The following is a 16,428-nucleotide window of genomic DNA, read 5'->3' as shown; positions in this document are numbered from 1 at the left end:
AAATGATAAGGTACCAATCAAATGTCAGGTGTTGAACTTTTCCCACTCTCTTGGAGCTTTAGTAATTTCAAATCTCAATCTTTTTATTCCCTTCAACCCGTGTCCAGTATATCATTGTATACCATACCATACATCATATATCATCTACTAAGTATATTACAAGAAACAATGAATGAATAGAAGCCTTTTCAATCCCAAAATCAACTACATTCTTTATATCAAGTGAAAATTTTGGAGGAAGATATAATTGAGAGCAATCCTTATTAGTTAGCACTGATAAAATGTTTTATATTTTAAAGCATATTATATTATTTACTAGTTTACTAGAGTGTGTTGTGTAAAACAAATATCGATAATATAAATCCAAAACGTTTTCTTGACATCATTATTTAAGTTATTTTAGGAATTATCCATTTATTTCAGAAATTATCAAGAAAAGATTGACAGCATTAAAATAACATTTTGTATTTGTGCTAGCTCAGTAGAGGGAAAACACTGATATTAGAATATAGGGGGAGGGTATAGGTCAGTGGTAGAGCACATGATCAGCATGCTTGAAGCCCTGGGTTCAATCCCCAGTACCTCCACTTAAAAAATAAATAAACCTAATTCTTACCCCCCCAAAATTTTATATAAATAAATAGAACATAAAAATAACAACTATAATATATTCTCATACAATTGTCAGTAAAGTACATGCTGCCATGAATATACACAGGTATATGCTTATTTTTCCTTCAGATACAATAACAGCATAAAGCTGTGCTGAGAAATCAAGTTAAAATCAATACCAAGTTGTGTTTTGAATTCTATTTCTATGCTATAAATGTGTCTGACAAAGTCAAAACTTCACAAGAGATTTTATGTTTCCTTAACTTGGTTATATCATGAAATTCACATATTGCTTCAGTAAGATAAGAGTGTCAAAAATTTCAGAAAGAAAACTCAAGAAATTATCAATATCATCATTGCTTTTTTTTTTACAGAATTTATATAAATCTACACTATTGATAAAAATGCATATTACTCAGCTGATAATATGATCATTACTTTAGGGAAAATGTAAGTTTTATTTTGCGTTTCAATTAAACAAAGCTGATAGAGGTTTAAATAAAATATTCTTGATTTTTCTACTGCTACATATTAAACATTTAAATGATTTACACCTTTAAACAAAAATACACCTGAGTTCAAATTTAGAATGAAGATATATATATGCACATCTTGAGAACTTTCATTTAAATAAGATTACCCTTCCCCAAAATTAAAAAAAAAATGTTGAGACATAAAGTTTTCCATGTTTGTAATGTTGTGTCATATATTTAGTGCATGCCATGTCAAAGAGCCATCAATTTAAGACAATTCAGTTTCCAAACAGTTTAAACTGATCACTTGATTGAATGAATTAAACAGGATTAAAAAAAAATTTTAACTAGTCCTAGCCTGAAGTGTAGTACTCAAGTAAATTGTGGGATTTATTTCTCAGTTACTTTTTAAGACAAAGGTAGAAAAGTATCAGTGCAGTCCTGAAAAACAGTATTAAAGAATAGTCCTAAGTGAATTATTCAATCTCTAACTCATTGTTATGAATTTAACACATTGCTTTGATGCTGTCAGTTGTTTAGCATCGTTTAAAAGATGAAAGTCCCAGCTGAGCAAACACATATCTGTAGTTTAATAATGCCACCTGGGGACATTAAAGTGAAAATGAGCAATCAACTCAAGAGTCTGAATACAATAGGACTGTTGTAAATACAAGATTCAAAGAGTGATCTACATTAATGTTTAATGGCGTTAGAGGAAAAAAGGTTTATTCAACAATTAATTACACCAAATTTATATGTGGCTAAAGTGATTCCTTTAAGATACTATTTTAAACTGCATTTAAAATAAATATATGTTAAGAAAAATGAAAACTTCCTATAGTATTTTCATATTTAATTAGTTTCGAGGTATTAATTTCACATGACTTAAAGTTAAGCTTTAAAATTTACATTAGATAGAGGTAAGACTTTCTTAAAACTGTTAATAAACAGAATTTTTATGTCAAATAAAATAATGAATAATTTTTCATATTTAACTGTACTTGGGAAATTCATTATTTAAGCTCAATTGAGTCCTCTTATAAAATAATTATTAATATTGCGATATAAATAACTGTTCCCTAATTTATCTGTTTTGCAAATTCTTATGTCAGCATATTAGTTTCTTTGTATATGTGGTTATCTCACATCTCAACTTTTCACAAATATTGATTCAAGATCAGTGATTCATTTTTCTTATGTACTCCTAATTGAGTCAAGTTTCCATTTGTTATTCTCTAAAGGTTATTAAAATTATCTGAAAATATTGGCTGTTTTGACTATTTCTCCAATATCCAGAAAATAGAGTCTGTGGCCTTATCTGAATCCCCCTTTTAGTATTTTTTCTTTAAAACAAACTTTGCATGACTCCAGGTTGCTTTTCATTCAATTAATATTGAAATGTTTAAAAAACTCACTTTGTTTATATAGTAAAGACATACTTTTTTTGAAACTTAAAGGAATTTCTGAATATTTTTATAAAAATCCCTCAAAACTAGTTTTATTTAATTGAAGTATAGTCAGTTTACAATGTTGTATCAATTTCTGCTGCACAGCAATGTTTCAGTCATACAAATACATACATATATTCATTTTCATATTCTTTTTCACTATAGGTAACAACAAGATATTGAATATAGTTCCCTGTGCTATACAGAAGAAACATGTGTTTATTTTACATATAGTAGTTACTATCTGCAAATTGCAAAAACTAGTTATAATTGCCTCAATGCCCTGTTCTCATTTGACTATTCACCAAGTTATTCATATTTAGAAATTCTCCCAGCATCACTATATGAAATGATAAATTCTACTAAAGTGATATTCAGAATGCCCTGGAGTTTCTATAAATAGGCTCTAAAATATTTTTATATATCTATATTTTGAATCTTCTATATTTCTGGGCCTGATACTGTTTTGCTTTGTTTTAGTCTCTCTTCTTTCCAATTATTCTTATATGCTTTTTCACAAATATTCCTTTAGGATCTAACAAGTTTAGAATAAAATAATTTCCTCTAGACTTTGACAGTCTAGGTCTCTAAGGTTTTTCAGTGATGAAAATCATCACACCTACATCTTTCTTATTTAGAAAAGAGTTAGAATCTAAAGTATATTATCTGGTTAAGGATGTTGATCAAGTAAAAAACTTACATTTTGTAGAATATTAAGAAATGATGAAAGCAATCTAAATGTCCATTGACAAATTACTGGATAAAGAAGTTGTATATTTATATAATGGAATACTACTTGTCCATAAAAAAGAATAAAATAATGCCATTTGCAGCAACATGGATGGACTTAGAGATCATCATTCTAAGTGAAGTAATCCAGAAAAGACAAAGAAAAATACCATATGATATCACTCATAGGAATCTTAAAAAAAAGAAAAGAAAAGGAAAGGAAAAACAGGACACTAATGAACTCATCTACAAAACAGAAACAGACTCACAGACATAGTAAACAATCTTATGGTTACTGGGGAAAGGGGTTGGGAAGGGTTAAATTTGGGAGTTTGAGATTGGCAAATGTTAACCACTATATATAAAACTAGATTAAAAAAACCAAATTTCTTCTGTATAGCACAGGGAACTATATTCAATATCTTATAATAACCTTTAATGAAAAAGAATGTGAAAACAAATATATGTATATGCATGACTGCAACATTATGCTGTACACGAGAAATTGACACATTGCAACTGACTATACTTCAATTTAAAAAAAAGAAAGAAAAGAAATGACATACAGTTCTTCTGAAACTTCAAAAAATCAACTAGCTCTAATGGAAATGTGTTTGAGTTTTGCAACTGATTGTTGATCTCTTCTTGTGAAAGATTTCCTGTCATTCTGGGGTTCAACTATTTCTGTATTATTGGCCAATATTTGCTGAGTTTCTAATCTGCCCTTCATATAGACATCAGAATGGAGATATGGAAAAGTCATGTTATATAATTCTTTACTTAAAATATAATCCACAGGCTTTTAGCCAAAGGAGAGCTAGATACCTGGATATCTAGATCTAGAAGTGTCCTCTGATACTCTGCTCTCTTCTGCTGCCCTCTGCTGAGCCCCCAGAACTGAGAAATTTGAGGGAGAAAGTTGAAAACTTTTTACATTATTTTTGCTTGAGTTTCCTTATCATCTCATACACTTAAAGTAAACCCTGGTTCTTCTAGGGGAGGGGCGGGGAGGAGATACAGACCTAGAATAAAGTATCATTTAGGAATCAAGACTATTTTGAATTACTGAAGTCTTCCTTTGCTTAGGTTTCTAGGAACACCATTCAAATATAGCTGTATTGGGAAGGTGTAAATGAGCTAAAAAGTGAGGGTAAAGAAGCACAAGCCCTCACCTACCAGAACAGAAAGTCAATGGACATTATTTAAAAAAGGTTAATCAAAGCAGAACAATATAAATATTTTACTTAGAAAACAAATGTAAATACTAAAAGGAATTTGCTTAAAAAAATAAGAGAAATTATTATCCCTGGGACAGAGGTGTGAGTAGAGATGGACAGAGTGAACAGAAATTGCTTTTGCTTAAAAAAAAAAAAGCCTTAGCACTATTTATATTTTTTGACCTGTTTACATATAGTATTTGATAAAAATTTATTGTAAAATAACTTGAGATTTCCTTGAAACATCCATATATATCCAGTTATTTTTTCCCTTGAGATTTTATTTTATAATATTAAGATCTGTCCTGGAGTAAACTAGAAATTGAAAAAAGGGTGGTTAATAAGGTTGCTGTTGATTATTGAGTATTTTGAGAAATATGGATTCTTGGACTTCTTCATGTGATACATACTTTGAAAAATAAATTATGTTTTAGAAATAAATTACAGATATTTTTATACTAACCTGACTGACTGTATCTGCTTTTCAACATCGTATCTTCCATATTATCTGTGGGGTAATTTTCAAGTGAAAATTCTTCTGTTTCATCATTTTCACCTACATTATTTTCATCCAATGTCTGCTTGGGAAATGGCAATTCTGTTTTCTTTGGAATGTTCTGGAAGTTCCAGGGGTTGTCAAAATTATACAAGAACTTTTTAAAATATGGTAAAGTATCCAAATCATTTGTTTTCTCTAAGACTCTTTCCTTGACTATTTGATCTTCAGTTTCCATAATTTTTATCATTTTTATTTCAGGGTCAAATTCACTTGTTGGAGGATGTCCACCTTTATCTCCCCCACCTCCTTCTTCATTTTTTTCATCATCTGATGTAATTTTATCTTTATTAGCATATGCAAAACCTAACATACCAAAACCAAAGTCAAACCAACTTGGCTTGAGAATTGAGCTATCATTAGTGATTGTGTCTTCTTTTTCTGTTGCCACTTCTGTACATGGAACTGTGGGTTCTTCCTCAGAGGATATGGAATTAGGAACATCTTGTAATGGTGGGTTGCTTTCTTCGGACAATAATTCATGCCCTGTATCCTCACCTCCAAAACCAAAATAACTTGTAAATCCACCACCAAACCAACCAGTGTCTTGAGGATTGAGAATGTGCTCTGACTCACTCATTAGCTCAGACTGCTGCTCTGGCACTGAATCAGATTCTGATTCAGATTCTTGCTTATGTTCTGTTTGGGACTCACCATTGTTTAATTCTTCTGAGTTGTTCTCTTCCACTGCTATTTTTCTACTTTGAAATGAGCTTTCTTGTAGAGGTTCAGTAACTGATTCAGAAGTCCTTCCATCAGCTTGATCCTTTCCAAATCCAAACCATCCTCTCACTTCAGGCACAGCTGAGGATGGTGGGACATGATCCACTTCTGGACTAGGATACTGTTCCGTACTTCCAGCTTTTACTGCTTCCCAGTCTTTTGATTCACTAGTACTTCTGACATCTTCAGGAGCCTCTGATGCTGGAAATTGATCTTCAAACAAAATACTTTCAAGAGTTGAATAAAAGCCAGGTTCTGTCTGAAAATCATTTTCATATACATTAGATTTGGTGTCTTTATCTTCTCCATATGGGTATATATTTTCACTGTTATCACTGTTTAATTCACTATCTTCATCTTCAAATACGAAGCTTACTCCAAGAAGACAGAGAAAGTCAGATTCCTGAAAGAAAAAAAATTATGATTGACATTAATATACCAAAATTCCTTGTTTCTCCCTAAATCATTTTAAATGGATGAGTATGAATAGATAAACAATAAGGACCTACTGTATAGCACAGGGAACTATATTCAGTTTCTTGTAACGAGCTGTAATGGAAAAGAATCTGAATATATATATACATATATATACATACATACACACACACACACTGAATGGCTTTGCTGTACACCTGAAACTAACATTGTAAGTTGACTATACTTCAATAAAAAATAAGAATTAAAAAAAAATTTTTAATAAGATGGATGAGTATGATTTGCCCAAGACCACACAACTAGCTCAACAACAGAGCAAAAGCTAAAATCATATATCTCCTAATCTCAAACACTTGTATCATAACTGGCTTGTTGGCATTAATGTTATTGAACAGTTTGAGAAGCAGAGACAACCAAGGCTTTGTGTATATTCTGCAAATAAACTTTAATGAAAAGATGTACATGTCCACACAATCTTGCTCCTTGTAAGGGTACCTGAATGGACACATGCAGCTGTGCAGTGGTTTCAGGGTGTGGAATTTCACGGCACATGGTCACAACTCAGACAAACCAGAGACTCTAATGCATGAAGGCCTGGTCACAAGCTGCACTGAAACACTTAGACTTCTTTTATTGAGAAATTGCATGTAGCCAGTGGAGATAGGGATCCCCTTGCTCATCTCACAGAACAACCAAATCATCAAGAAGAAAAATGGTGGAGCATTTTTTTTTTTTCATCTGAGGGTGTGAAACAGTGATACACACTGCTCTTTGGATAGCACCAATATGAAATGAGAATAAAGCTCAGAATTTTTAAAAAGAAACTTCAGAATTGCAACTTTATACTATGTTTTCGGCACTGCGACAGAGTAGGTGATTAATAACAAACTCTGGAGCCAAGCTCCCTGGATTCAAATCTTGATCCTGACATTTACTTGCTCTGTGACCTTGGGTGAATTAGATGACTTTTCTATTTCTCCGTCTCCTCATCTGTAAAATGAGCATAATGACGGTGCCTATCTTATCTTATAGGGGTGTTGTGAGGACTAAATGAATCAAATACTTAAAATAGTAACCATCTCTAGTAAATACTAGCCTAACCTAACCCAAGGTCACACTACCCCAGATGAGCCAGTAATGCAAGGATAAAAAGCCCTAACCCCTTGCCTCTATTCAGGCCAACTCTGAAAGGCCATCCCAGCTTCAAATACCCTTATGGAATCACCTGAAACTTTTGTTGCAACTACATCACGGTTCAACTTCTCTGTCTGCCCAATCCTGCTTTTTCTTTTGTTCTGTCACAGGTGCCATTCCCAAGAGTACTCTCCAGTAAACTTCTTGGATGCAAAGGTCCAGCTCAAAGGCTGTTTTCCAGGGAACTTGACCTAAGACTTCGGGCCTTCCATATGACTACTGTGTGCCCTGCACTGTGCCAGGTGCTGGCATTCTACAGTAAACAACAGGAAAAAATAATTATAAATTGTGATAAGTGCTCTGCAGGAAATGAACAGGAAGCTGGGATTAAAAAGCAGTAATTCCTTTAGAATCATCATGCAAGACCTCTCTGAGGCACTCACGTTTAAGCTGTGACCAGTAAGGTAAGAAGGAACTAGCCAAGTGAAGAATTTAGGGGAGGCATTCCAGAGGGACAGCCTATTTGGGTTTCTGGGCTGGGAGAGAGCTTGGCATGTTCTAAGAACAGTCAATAGGCCAGTGTGGCCAGGAGCACCGTGAGTGAGGGGAGAGTGGTGAAGACAGTGTCAGCAGCGGGGCAGGAAGAGATCATGTAGGGCCGGGATAAGGAGTCAGGGCTTGAATCCAAGTTCAACAAAAAGCCATTTAAAGGCTTTAAACCAAACGTATGACATGATCTGCTTATTTTTATGTTCATTTTTGTATCTACAAGAACCATTGTCGTTTGGAGAATGAATTGGAAAAAGGCAAAAGTAGAGGTAAGAAGACCAGTAAGAAGCCTGCTGTACAGTTCTACTCAAGAGATAGTGAGGCCTTGAATGCAAGCTCTGGGAAGAGTGGAAATGAAGAGAAGACGGAACTGACAGGACCAGTGAACAGTTAATCCCAGACTTTGTGTTGGTAGAGAGCCAGATGATAGTTTACTGAACTAGGCAGACTCCCTTCACACTGACCTCACTTAAGGGAAATTGGCTTAACGTGGAATCTGAATTAAACAGGCTCATCAAATTCACATATTGAAAAGCCACCTTCTGATGCCCTTTCTCACTCTTAAGCCCAACATTATGAAGCCCATTTAAAACTCCAACAGTGAAAGAGACCTAGATATGAGATATGAGACCTAGAAAGTGTGATGGGAAATAATAGGCTCTGTCCCAGTAGGACAATAACAACAGTAATAATATCTGACACTTATGTAGCACTTACTGAGTGCTGTTCTATGTGCTCTACACAGGCTCATTTTTCTTCAATAAATTTATGAGGTGGCACTACGTTAGAATCATCATCTTCATTTTACAGAAGAGAAAACTAAAGCACACCAGGCCACATAGCTACTGAGTGGCTGAGCCGGGCTTTGAACTCAGTCCACCTCCAGAATCCATGTTTTTAACCTGTCTGTTAATTTTCCGGAAAGCAAAATCTTTGTCATCACCTTAGTCTTACCTAACTTTACTCATATCTCAAACTATTCTTAGAGTGAGTTCTCAGTCACAAGTTCTATTATGGACCCACTATACAAGATGCATGACCAATGGGCACTTTCACTACAGAAAACTGTTCCAGCCAAGACATTTTTAATTCAATTAATAACCAAAATGAGTTTACTCACTTTAGTTGATATTTGAACTTCCTCAGATATGAACACCTCTTCAATCTGGACTGCATCTCTGGGGAAATATCCAAAGTCCTTTCCTTTCTATCAAAATGAAGAACAAAGATTAGCAAGTAAGAGTGATCAAAGCAATAATAGCTATTGAGCCTAATTTTGTTTCATGTCCTTGACTTTCATCTATTTTAAATTACAGACATTAATTGGCTTTCATTTGCCACATAAAAGAAAGTGCGTGAAATGGTATTCTTTTTGCTATTCAAAAGAACATTAATTTGAGGGAATAAAGGGCCAAGTTATAAAATGCCACTTTTTCAAATTTGAGAGGGAAAACCACTCATTTTCTTCCTTTTTCTGTTCTTTAATGACCTTTCTTGCCCAGGTGGACCGCAGATTTACTCTAGTAACCTGGAATATCAGAAGGCAAGGGAATGGTAACAGTAGCCATGCTCGATGGAGCTGTGACATTTCAGCATTTTCAGGATGTCAAAATCAGGTAAGATGTTAAAACTCTGAAGGACCAAGGTGGATTCATCAAGATGGTGAAGATCTATGAGTCCTCTAGGGGGGATTTGGTTCCATTCAACTCTTCTGAGGGTACCTAGGTAACAATGATATTCTTAATCCCTTTTAAGTGCTTACAAGATGTCCCCCAGGAGTGAAGGCATCTCACAAGCCCATTTCCTATACCTGTCAAAGTTTAAAGAACATATTTATTTTGGTCCTTTAATCCAGCATCATAGGAAAATGGATGGTTAAAGCTTTCAATTGAAAATAGGTTTGTATCTTATATTACATTATTATGCTTTAGAATGAAAAGATGCCATGAGAAATTTTACTCCCAAGCTGAACAAGTATAACCAGTCTGATACTTACATCATTTCCATATTGTGTATACATAAGACCTCTTTTTTTGTTGTTTGTTTCTTTTTTGAGGAGGGAAGGGAGGTAATTAGGTTTATTTATTCATTTATTTTTAGAGGAGGTAATGGAGATTGAATCCAGGACCCTGTGCATGCTAGGCATGTACTCTACCACTTGAGCTGTATCTTCCTCCACACTAAGATTTCTTTCTTGTGTAGCCTCTGTGATCTTTATTTGAAGGAACAGAATCTATTTGGGTCTATCCTGCTTTTTAGCATCAGGGACTATATGACTGAACCTCTCCTTGGCCAGAATTGTTTGCCTGGACTTTGCAGCTCCCAAGATTTCCTACCGTTTGTGGTGCCTTAAACATACCACTTCTCTGCCTTGAATGCATTGGAGGTATACAATGCAGGTATAATAAAAATGACACAGGAGTTAACACAGAAGGAAAAGAAAGCATTATTTCTTGTTTTCTCTGTGTGAAAATAATACTTCTGCACAAAAGCAGCATGTACTTTGGTGTAGAACCAGGGAGAAGTTCCAAGCACACTTCATTTTGTGCATTAGATGTTTAATCCAGGCAGATACCCGTTTAAGAAACAACATTGTAGAGTTCACTTTGTCAGTTTCCAAATAGTTACAGCAACTGGAGCTGGAAGACTTACAACTGAGGTGTAATGGTGGGCCATCTTGGCCCTTCTGAGTTTAAACACCTTTCTTGTGGTATTTAGAGAGATGAGTCAGGCTTCTAGAATTTCAGTGTAATAGGACTTTTGGCCAAATAAAAGTTTCTCTCAGTTATTCCTTTTTTCCATGAAAAATTTATATACCTCATTTCCCTAGGCTACTAATCTTTCTGAGGCTCTCTTCAGCAATTCAGTCCTTTATTTGCTCAGAAAGACATGCCTTTTAGTCTGATTAACTAAAACTTCCCAGTCTCTCTTAAACTTGGCCATTGGCAGCACCAAGAGATGGCTGAGGTTGCCTGGTCATCCCATAATCTCCATCAACACCTCTAAAGTGTCTCCAAGTAAATATAAAACCTAAGTCCAAAAACTGTGCATGCTGTGTAAAAATAATTTAAAGGCACTATTAATCCTTCATTCCAGCCAGACTGCCTTCCCAGAAGCTACTTTTATAGAAATTCTGGAACCAACACCAAACATGGCCACTTTTTGTTTGTTTAAATATGTTTAAGGGTATATATATAAAGTGCTTTGAAATTCTTGAAGTTCCTCTAGAGATGAAAACCAGGCATCCTCGTGCAAGCTGGTGATTTATTCTGTATTCAGTTTATAAGATTAGATACTTACACTTCCTGCCCACAAATCTTCCCTTTCTCCTGCAAGTTTAATATAAACAGATATCTCTTCTCCCTTAGTGAAGTTCAGGTATCGACAGTCAGATCCTTTGTAGTCTCTTGTGGCTAAGACCCTGCTTATTAAAGCTATGTAAACATGCAAAGAAAAACACACATTTTAAATTAAAATGTTCTTTATCCCCCTCCCATCTTGCCCTCCTCCAAAACATCCTCTGCATTTCCAGATGCTAATTTCTTCATCTCATTGATGTCCTCAAAAACCTACATAGACTTCCCACTGCACAGAATCAATTGTAAGCTCTTTGGATTGGTATCCAAGGCTGTCCATGACCAAGTCCTCCCTCCCTGTTTAAAATGACTTTCTCTTATTCCTCTACAGACACGCTGGTCTATCCATTTTCCCTGGAATGTGTCATAATTCTTGTCAGTGGAAAGGGAAGGAAAAGATAATTAGTTTTCTTCTTGGCACCTACGATATTCAAGGCATCATGACAAGCTCTTTCATGCCTTATTATTATTATTGTTGTTGTTGTTGTTATTATTATTATTATTATTATTATTATATCTTCAAAACAGACCTATGAGGTAAATAATCTAATCTTAGACTAACAAATGAGCTTTGACTAAGTCTCAAAGAGTTGGTTACACACATAGTAAATGGTGGAGCCAGATTTGCACTGACATTCTTTTCACTGCAACATTTGCCTTCCATTTGCTGAACTTTTCTTTCTACTCTTTCCTAAACCTTCCGAGAAACCCATCAGTCTCTCCTCATGGACAACTCACATCCTACTTCCTCTAGGAGCCATCCCTAACTGGCCCAGCCTACTCTGCCCCTTCTCTGAATTTCAGTGTTACCAACTATCCGTCTGTTGTATCACTGTTTACAGTTTCATGTTGACCTGTCTTGTCATTATTCACCAGAATGAATATTCCTGGAGGACAATAAACTTATCTTACATTTCATTTTATTTCTGTTAGATACACATCCCTCACCCCTAGACTCAGAATATAATAGGCTGTTAATAACCATGAATGATCTTAACCACATATGCTAGATTTAGCCCTTCAACATATAAAGTAATATACATACCGTATTAACTGTCATAATTATACTAACATATAATATAAAAAACGTTTTGATTGTCACACACTTAAAGTTAAAATAACAGTAGCAATTACTATAAATTTGAATGTTCTCTTTCCATGTTCCAGCCCTAAGGAAACTAAAAAGAGATTGTAAAGAAGGAAAGAAAGATGATGATAATGATCATGATGATGATCATGATGATGATTATTATTATTATAAGATATCACCTAGTAAACCTTTTCTGCATACTAAATTACATATCCAAATGATTAAGGAAATTATTTACTCATAAAAAATTTAAGTTATTTGTTTATACTAGTAATCATTTGCATTTTTAATTTACACGTGGTAAATTATAAGAAATTCTCACATACTGGAGAGAGAGAACATATTTAAAGCAATTCTAAATATATTGGGATGCTATTCATTTTGTACCATAATGCTAATGTCAGAAAATAAACGAAGTCCTTAAGTAATAAAGTGAAAATTAATTTCCCTTTGTAGAAGATAGAGGAACTTTAATATTAAAGGATATAAATAAAACTATGTACTTTAACACTGATTTTAGTATTTTTGCATAATAAGTGAACACAGAAATGATTAATGTTTGATAAAGTTTAGACAATAAATCATGCTGGTTTGAAATAAAAACATTCCTAGAAAACTCATGAGAATCAGAAAGTTCTAATTGTGAAATAGAACTAAAAAAATGTAAAGGCTTCATAGAAACTATCAAATGGCTTGCTATCTCTTTTAATATAAATCAATTACATTTATCTTAAAAAAATAGTAAAAGTGCTGATTAGTTTGTTTTTGAGGTCTGGATAAATATCTTTATAATTTCTGATCTATTTATATATCAGGCTGATCTTTGTCCCTTTGCATATTTACATTAAAAACTATCACAAAATGCTTTGCTTCCAGCATATCATTTTCATAGTGAGCTATACTTTATAATTACACCTATTTCTCAATGATATTAATGTTTATTTTTGTCATACTTGTTCACAATAACATTTTACATCATTTGAAAGCTTCATTTAAGAGGAAAAGTAGGAAAAAAGAAAAGCAACTTACTTTCACATTCCGAGTCACCACATTTTTTAAAGTCTGCCAGCAGTTTTTTGCCTTCCAGACACTTTGTCAGAGAAATAACCAAGAGGAGGATTCTGTGAACTCCAAGCTCCGCCATGCTAAAACAAGAAGGAATCCCAAACAAGAGTTAAACTGATTGTTTAGGCTGTAGATATGCCAGCCCAAACAGGAGACACCCCACTCTCTTTACTAAGTATTAAAGGAAAAGATTTCGGTTTTTTAAATCCCTTGTTAACTACATTTTTCTATCGGTGTTTAGGCTTAACTTGAGGGACGCTCCGTTCTCAATCTGCAGTGTCTGCAGTGTCAGGTACCCAGATTACACACAAGGGTTTAATAATTAACAGGAATTCTTAGTTGGAGTCGTGTCTTATAAAGCTGGCCCAAGTGAAACTCTCTGGCTTAAAGGCACCTTGCACTCCACGCGGCAATTCTTAAACAGGCCTCCACAAAAAGATACTTCATCTCTTTCCGTTAAACTTTTCCAGCAAATCAGTTAAGAATTACATAGTATTTGCTGCGTGCAGATAGCAGCAAGAGAGGGTGAGGGTCTAGCTCAAGAGGTAGAGCACATATTTAGCATGCACAAGGTCCTGGGTTCAATCCCCAGTACCTCCTCTGAAAACAAGGAAATAAATAAACCTAATTACCTCCCCTCCTCAAAAAACAAACAGACAGATAACAGCAAGAGTGGAGAAAGTATATAGTTATATGTAGAAGAAATAATAATTCATGTTAAAAGCATGATTTTTGAATATCATGATGAAAGTTATTTGAAAAAAATTCCATTTTCATATTTTAAAAGCCTTCAGTGTTCTCTGAAGTTAAAATCTGTATTTAGTTAAGAGTAATAGTTAGAATGTGTTAAATACTCATTTTGTTCTAGGCACTATCTTAGGCAATTATGTGATCTAATTTTACTCTCACATCAACTGTCTGAGGTAGGTAATATTATCGTCCCCATTTCTGCATTATGAGGAAACTGAGGTACACAGAGATACATTAGCTCACTGGCCCAGTGTCACATAGTGAGTGGAGAAGAAATTTAAAGCCAGGGCTCTGCAACTTCTCCCACTCACAACCACTGTGCTTCAACACCGCGTCATCTGCCACAGAAAGAGGTCTACTCTGTTTGCAACAGTACTATTCCAGAAAGAGCAGGCACAATGTCATTTTATATATTTGAAATTGTATGTATATTTTTGTACATAGAGAATGAGAGAGAAATCTGAAAGAATCCTCCCCCATATGGTGGGAGTATATCATGTGAGCTCAAGTTGTATTCACTTTCTTCTTTGTACTTTTCCATATTGTTTGACTTTCTTTTTAAAAATCAGTGAGCATAGGACATTTTAAAATATCAATAAAGTTATGAAAATCAAGTTAGTTGAATGTTATTGTCTCTTAAAAGGGATCAAATCCCTTTATTGGGAACTTTTGTGTAACACACTAGATCTCAGTAGATTTTTGGAAACCAAGGTTGTCCTATTTCAATCCTGAGAAGATATCTTTGTCAGCCCTTCTTTGCAGTACCTTTCCCCAGGGTCTGGGCATGCCAGAGGACATGCGGTTCACAGAACTCAGTGCTTGAATGACACTGCACTCCCCTCTAGTGCCTGAGCAAGCTAAAGTGAAAGACTTGCCTTCAAAGTCCCTCAGAAGAAAGTGTATTTTCTGTTTGTTTTCCAGAACCAATCATTAGTAGGAAGCCTGCTCTCTGAGATCAAAGATTTTTACATCCTTAGAAAGAATCTGATAGAGCCTGAGTTGGAGGCTCCTTTGGTTTCCAAGCAGAGCACTGCATAGCTGTACATCTGCACACTCAAAAAGTGTAGGTTCATTTCTTAAACACTTGCAAATCTGTAAACTATGTTGTCAAAGACAAAGAAGGACTGGCTCTTCAGCTTCAAATTTTGGCACAGAATTATTTACATAATCTATGATAGCAAATCAAGAATACTGAGTAATGAATGACTTTATCATTTTCTGTATTCAGTATTTAAAACGTTACCACTAAATTCTGAACTAGTTAATTTAACTATGTTCTAAGATAAGAGGGAGAAGAACCTAGGTAAATTTTAATTTGCCTGGTAATTTGAGTCAAGAAAAACAAGAAAAAAAGCTCTTGCCTAAGATACCAGCTTGGAGAGATTTACTCCTGCCAGAAATGCTCCCACTTTCTTGCTATTTAATGCACTCAGATTATCTCATTTTATGTTCAGACCATTATTTAAATATATTTTAACAAGATATCTGAAAAAGAGGGAGCCCAATGTCAACTGTCTCTAACAGATCCAAAGAGATGGTACATAAAAGGGATAAGAACATTCAGTTTAAAGAAACCAAAGTATCAATTTTCCCCTGTAAAAACAGTCTTGTTAACTAGCCACACATTATCTAATTGCTGATGCATTTTGCAGCTCAAGTACTGTGTCAATATTAAAATATAATACTGCTACTGAGGAAGACTTCATGGTAACACTGTCAAGAATACTGATTTGCAAGGCTATAGCTTTCTTGAGAAACCACACAGGAGGTAAGAGTGCCCACTACGTAAAGCTTAAGAATCAATCATCAAAGCCACACATGTTCAAAATCTTGGAGACAATAATCGCAAAGCAACACTGTCCATGAGAATATAGACGTACTGACGAGTGCTGCACTTCTACTGGTTGGTGATGTTATTTCTGGTACTACATAGTACTATCTTTTCTCTTAATACCTCAGATTTCCTGAAGCGGGAACATATTTCTTCACCAGCTGCCTCTTACTCCGGCAGTTTATAAGACAAAGAAACTTGGTTACAGTAGTCCCGCCTTATCCACGGTTTCAAGTTCCATGGTTTCAGTTACCCTTGGTCAACGGAGGTCTGAAAATATTAAATTGAAAATTCCAGAAATAACTCACAGGTTTTAAACTGTGCACCATTCTAGATAGCGGGATGAAGCTCATGCTGTCTGCTCCCTCCTGCTTGGTCATGAATTATCCCTTTGTGCAGCACATCCTGCCCGTCACTCCCTCAGCTGTCTTGGTTATCAGATCGTCTGTCAAGATATCAC

The 16,428-nt window shown here is 34.8% G+C and overlaps 1 protein-coding gene across 3 annotated transcripts in view; it reads right to left on the bottom strand.

The window, feature by feature from the left end:
* MIA2 (MIA SH3 domain ER export factor 2) overlaps positions 1-13,677 on the bottom strand; it is an 81,382-nt gene extending 67,705 nt beyond the window's left edge. The window contains exons 1-5 of one of the 3 annotated variants that reach the window (XM_010983774.3): positions 13,609-13,624; positions 13,352-13,467; positions 11,177-11,310; positions 8,997-9,083; positions 4,943-6,161 (exon numbers count right to left, since the gene is read on the bottom strand). In XM_010983774.3, the coding sequence (XP_010982076.2) occupies positions 4,943-6,161; positions 8,997-9,083; positions 11,177-11,310; positions 13,352-13,466 (1,555 nt within the window). In that variant the 5' untranslated portion in view covers position 13,467; positions 13,609-13,624. Of the gene's footprint in view, positions 1-4,942; positions 6,162-8,996; positions 9,084-11,176; positions 11,311-13,351 lie in introns of all 3 variants that reach the window. The other 2 variants (XM_031453638.2, XM_031453637.2) reach the window with 2 other exon arrangements.
* Between the last annotated feature and the right edge of the window lie 2,751 nt (positions 13,678-16,428).

The sequence above is a fragment of the Camelus dromedarius genome, chromosome 5, assembly GCF_036321535.1.
Source record: "Camelus dromedarius isolate mCamDro1 chromosome 5, mCamDro1.pat, whole genome shotgun sequence".
Lineage (NCBI taxonomy): Eukaryota > Metazoa > Chordata > Mammalia > Artiodactyla > Camelidae > Camelus > Camelus dromedarius.
Note: the sequence above shows the minus strand (reverse complement) of the source record. Positions and strands in the feature narration are given on the sequence as shown.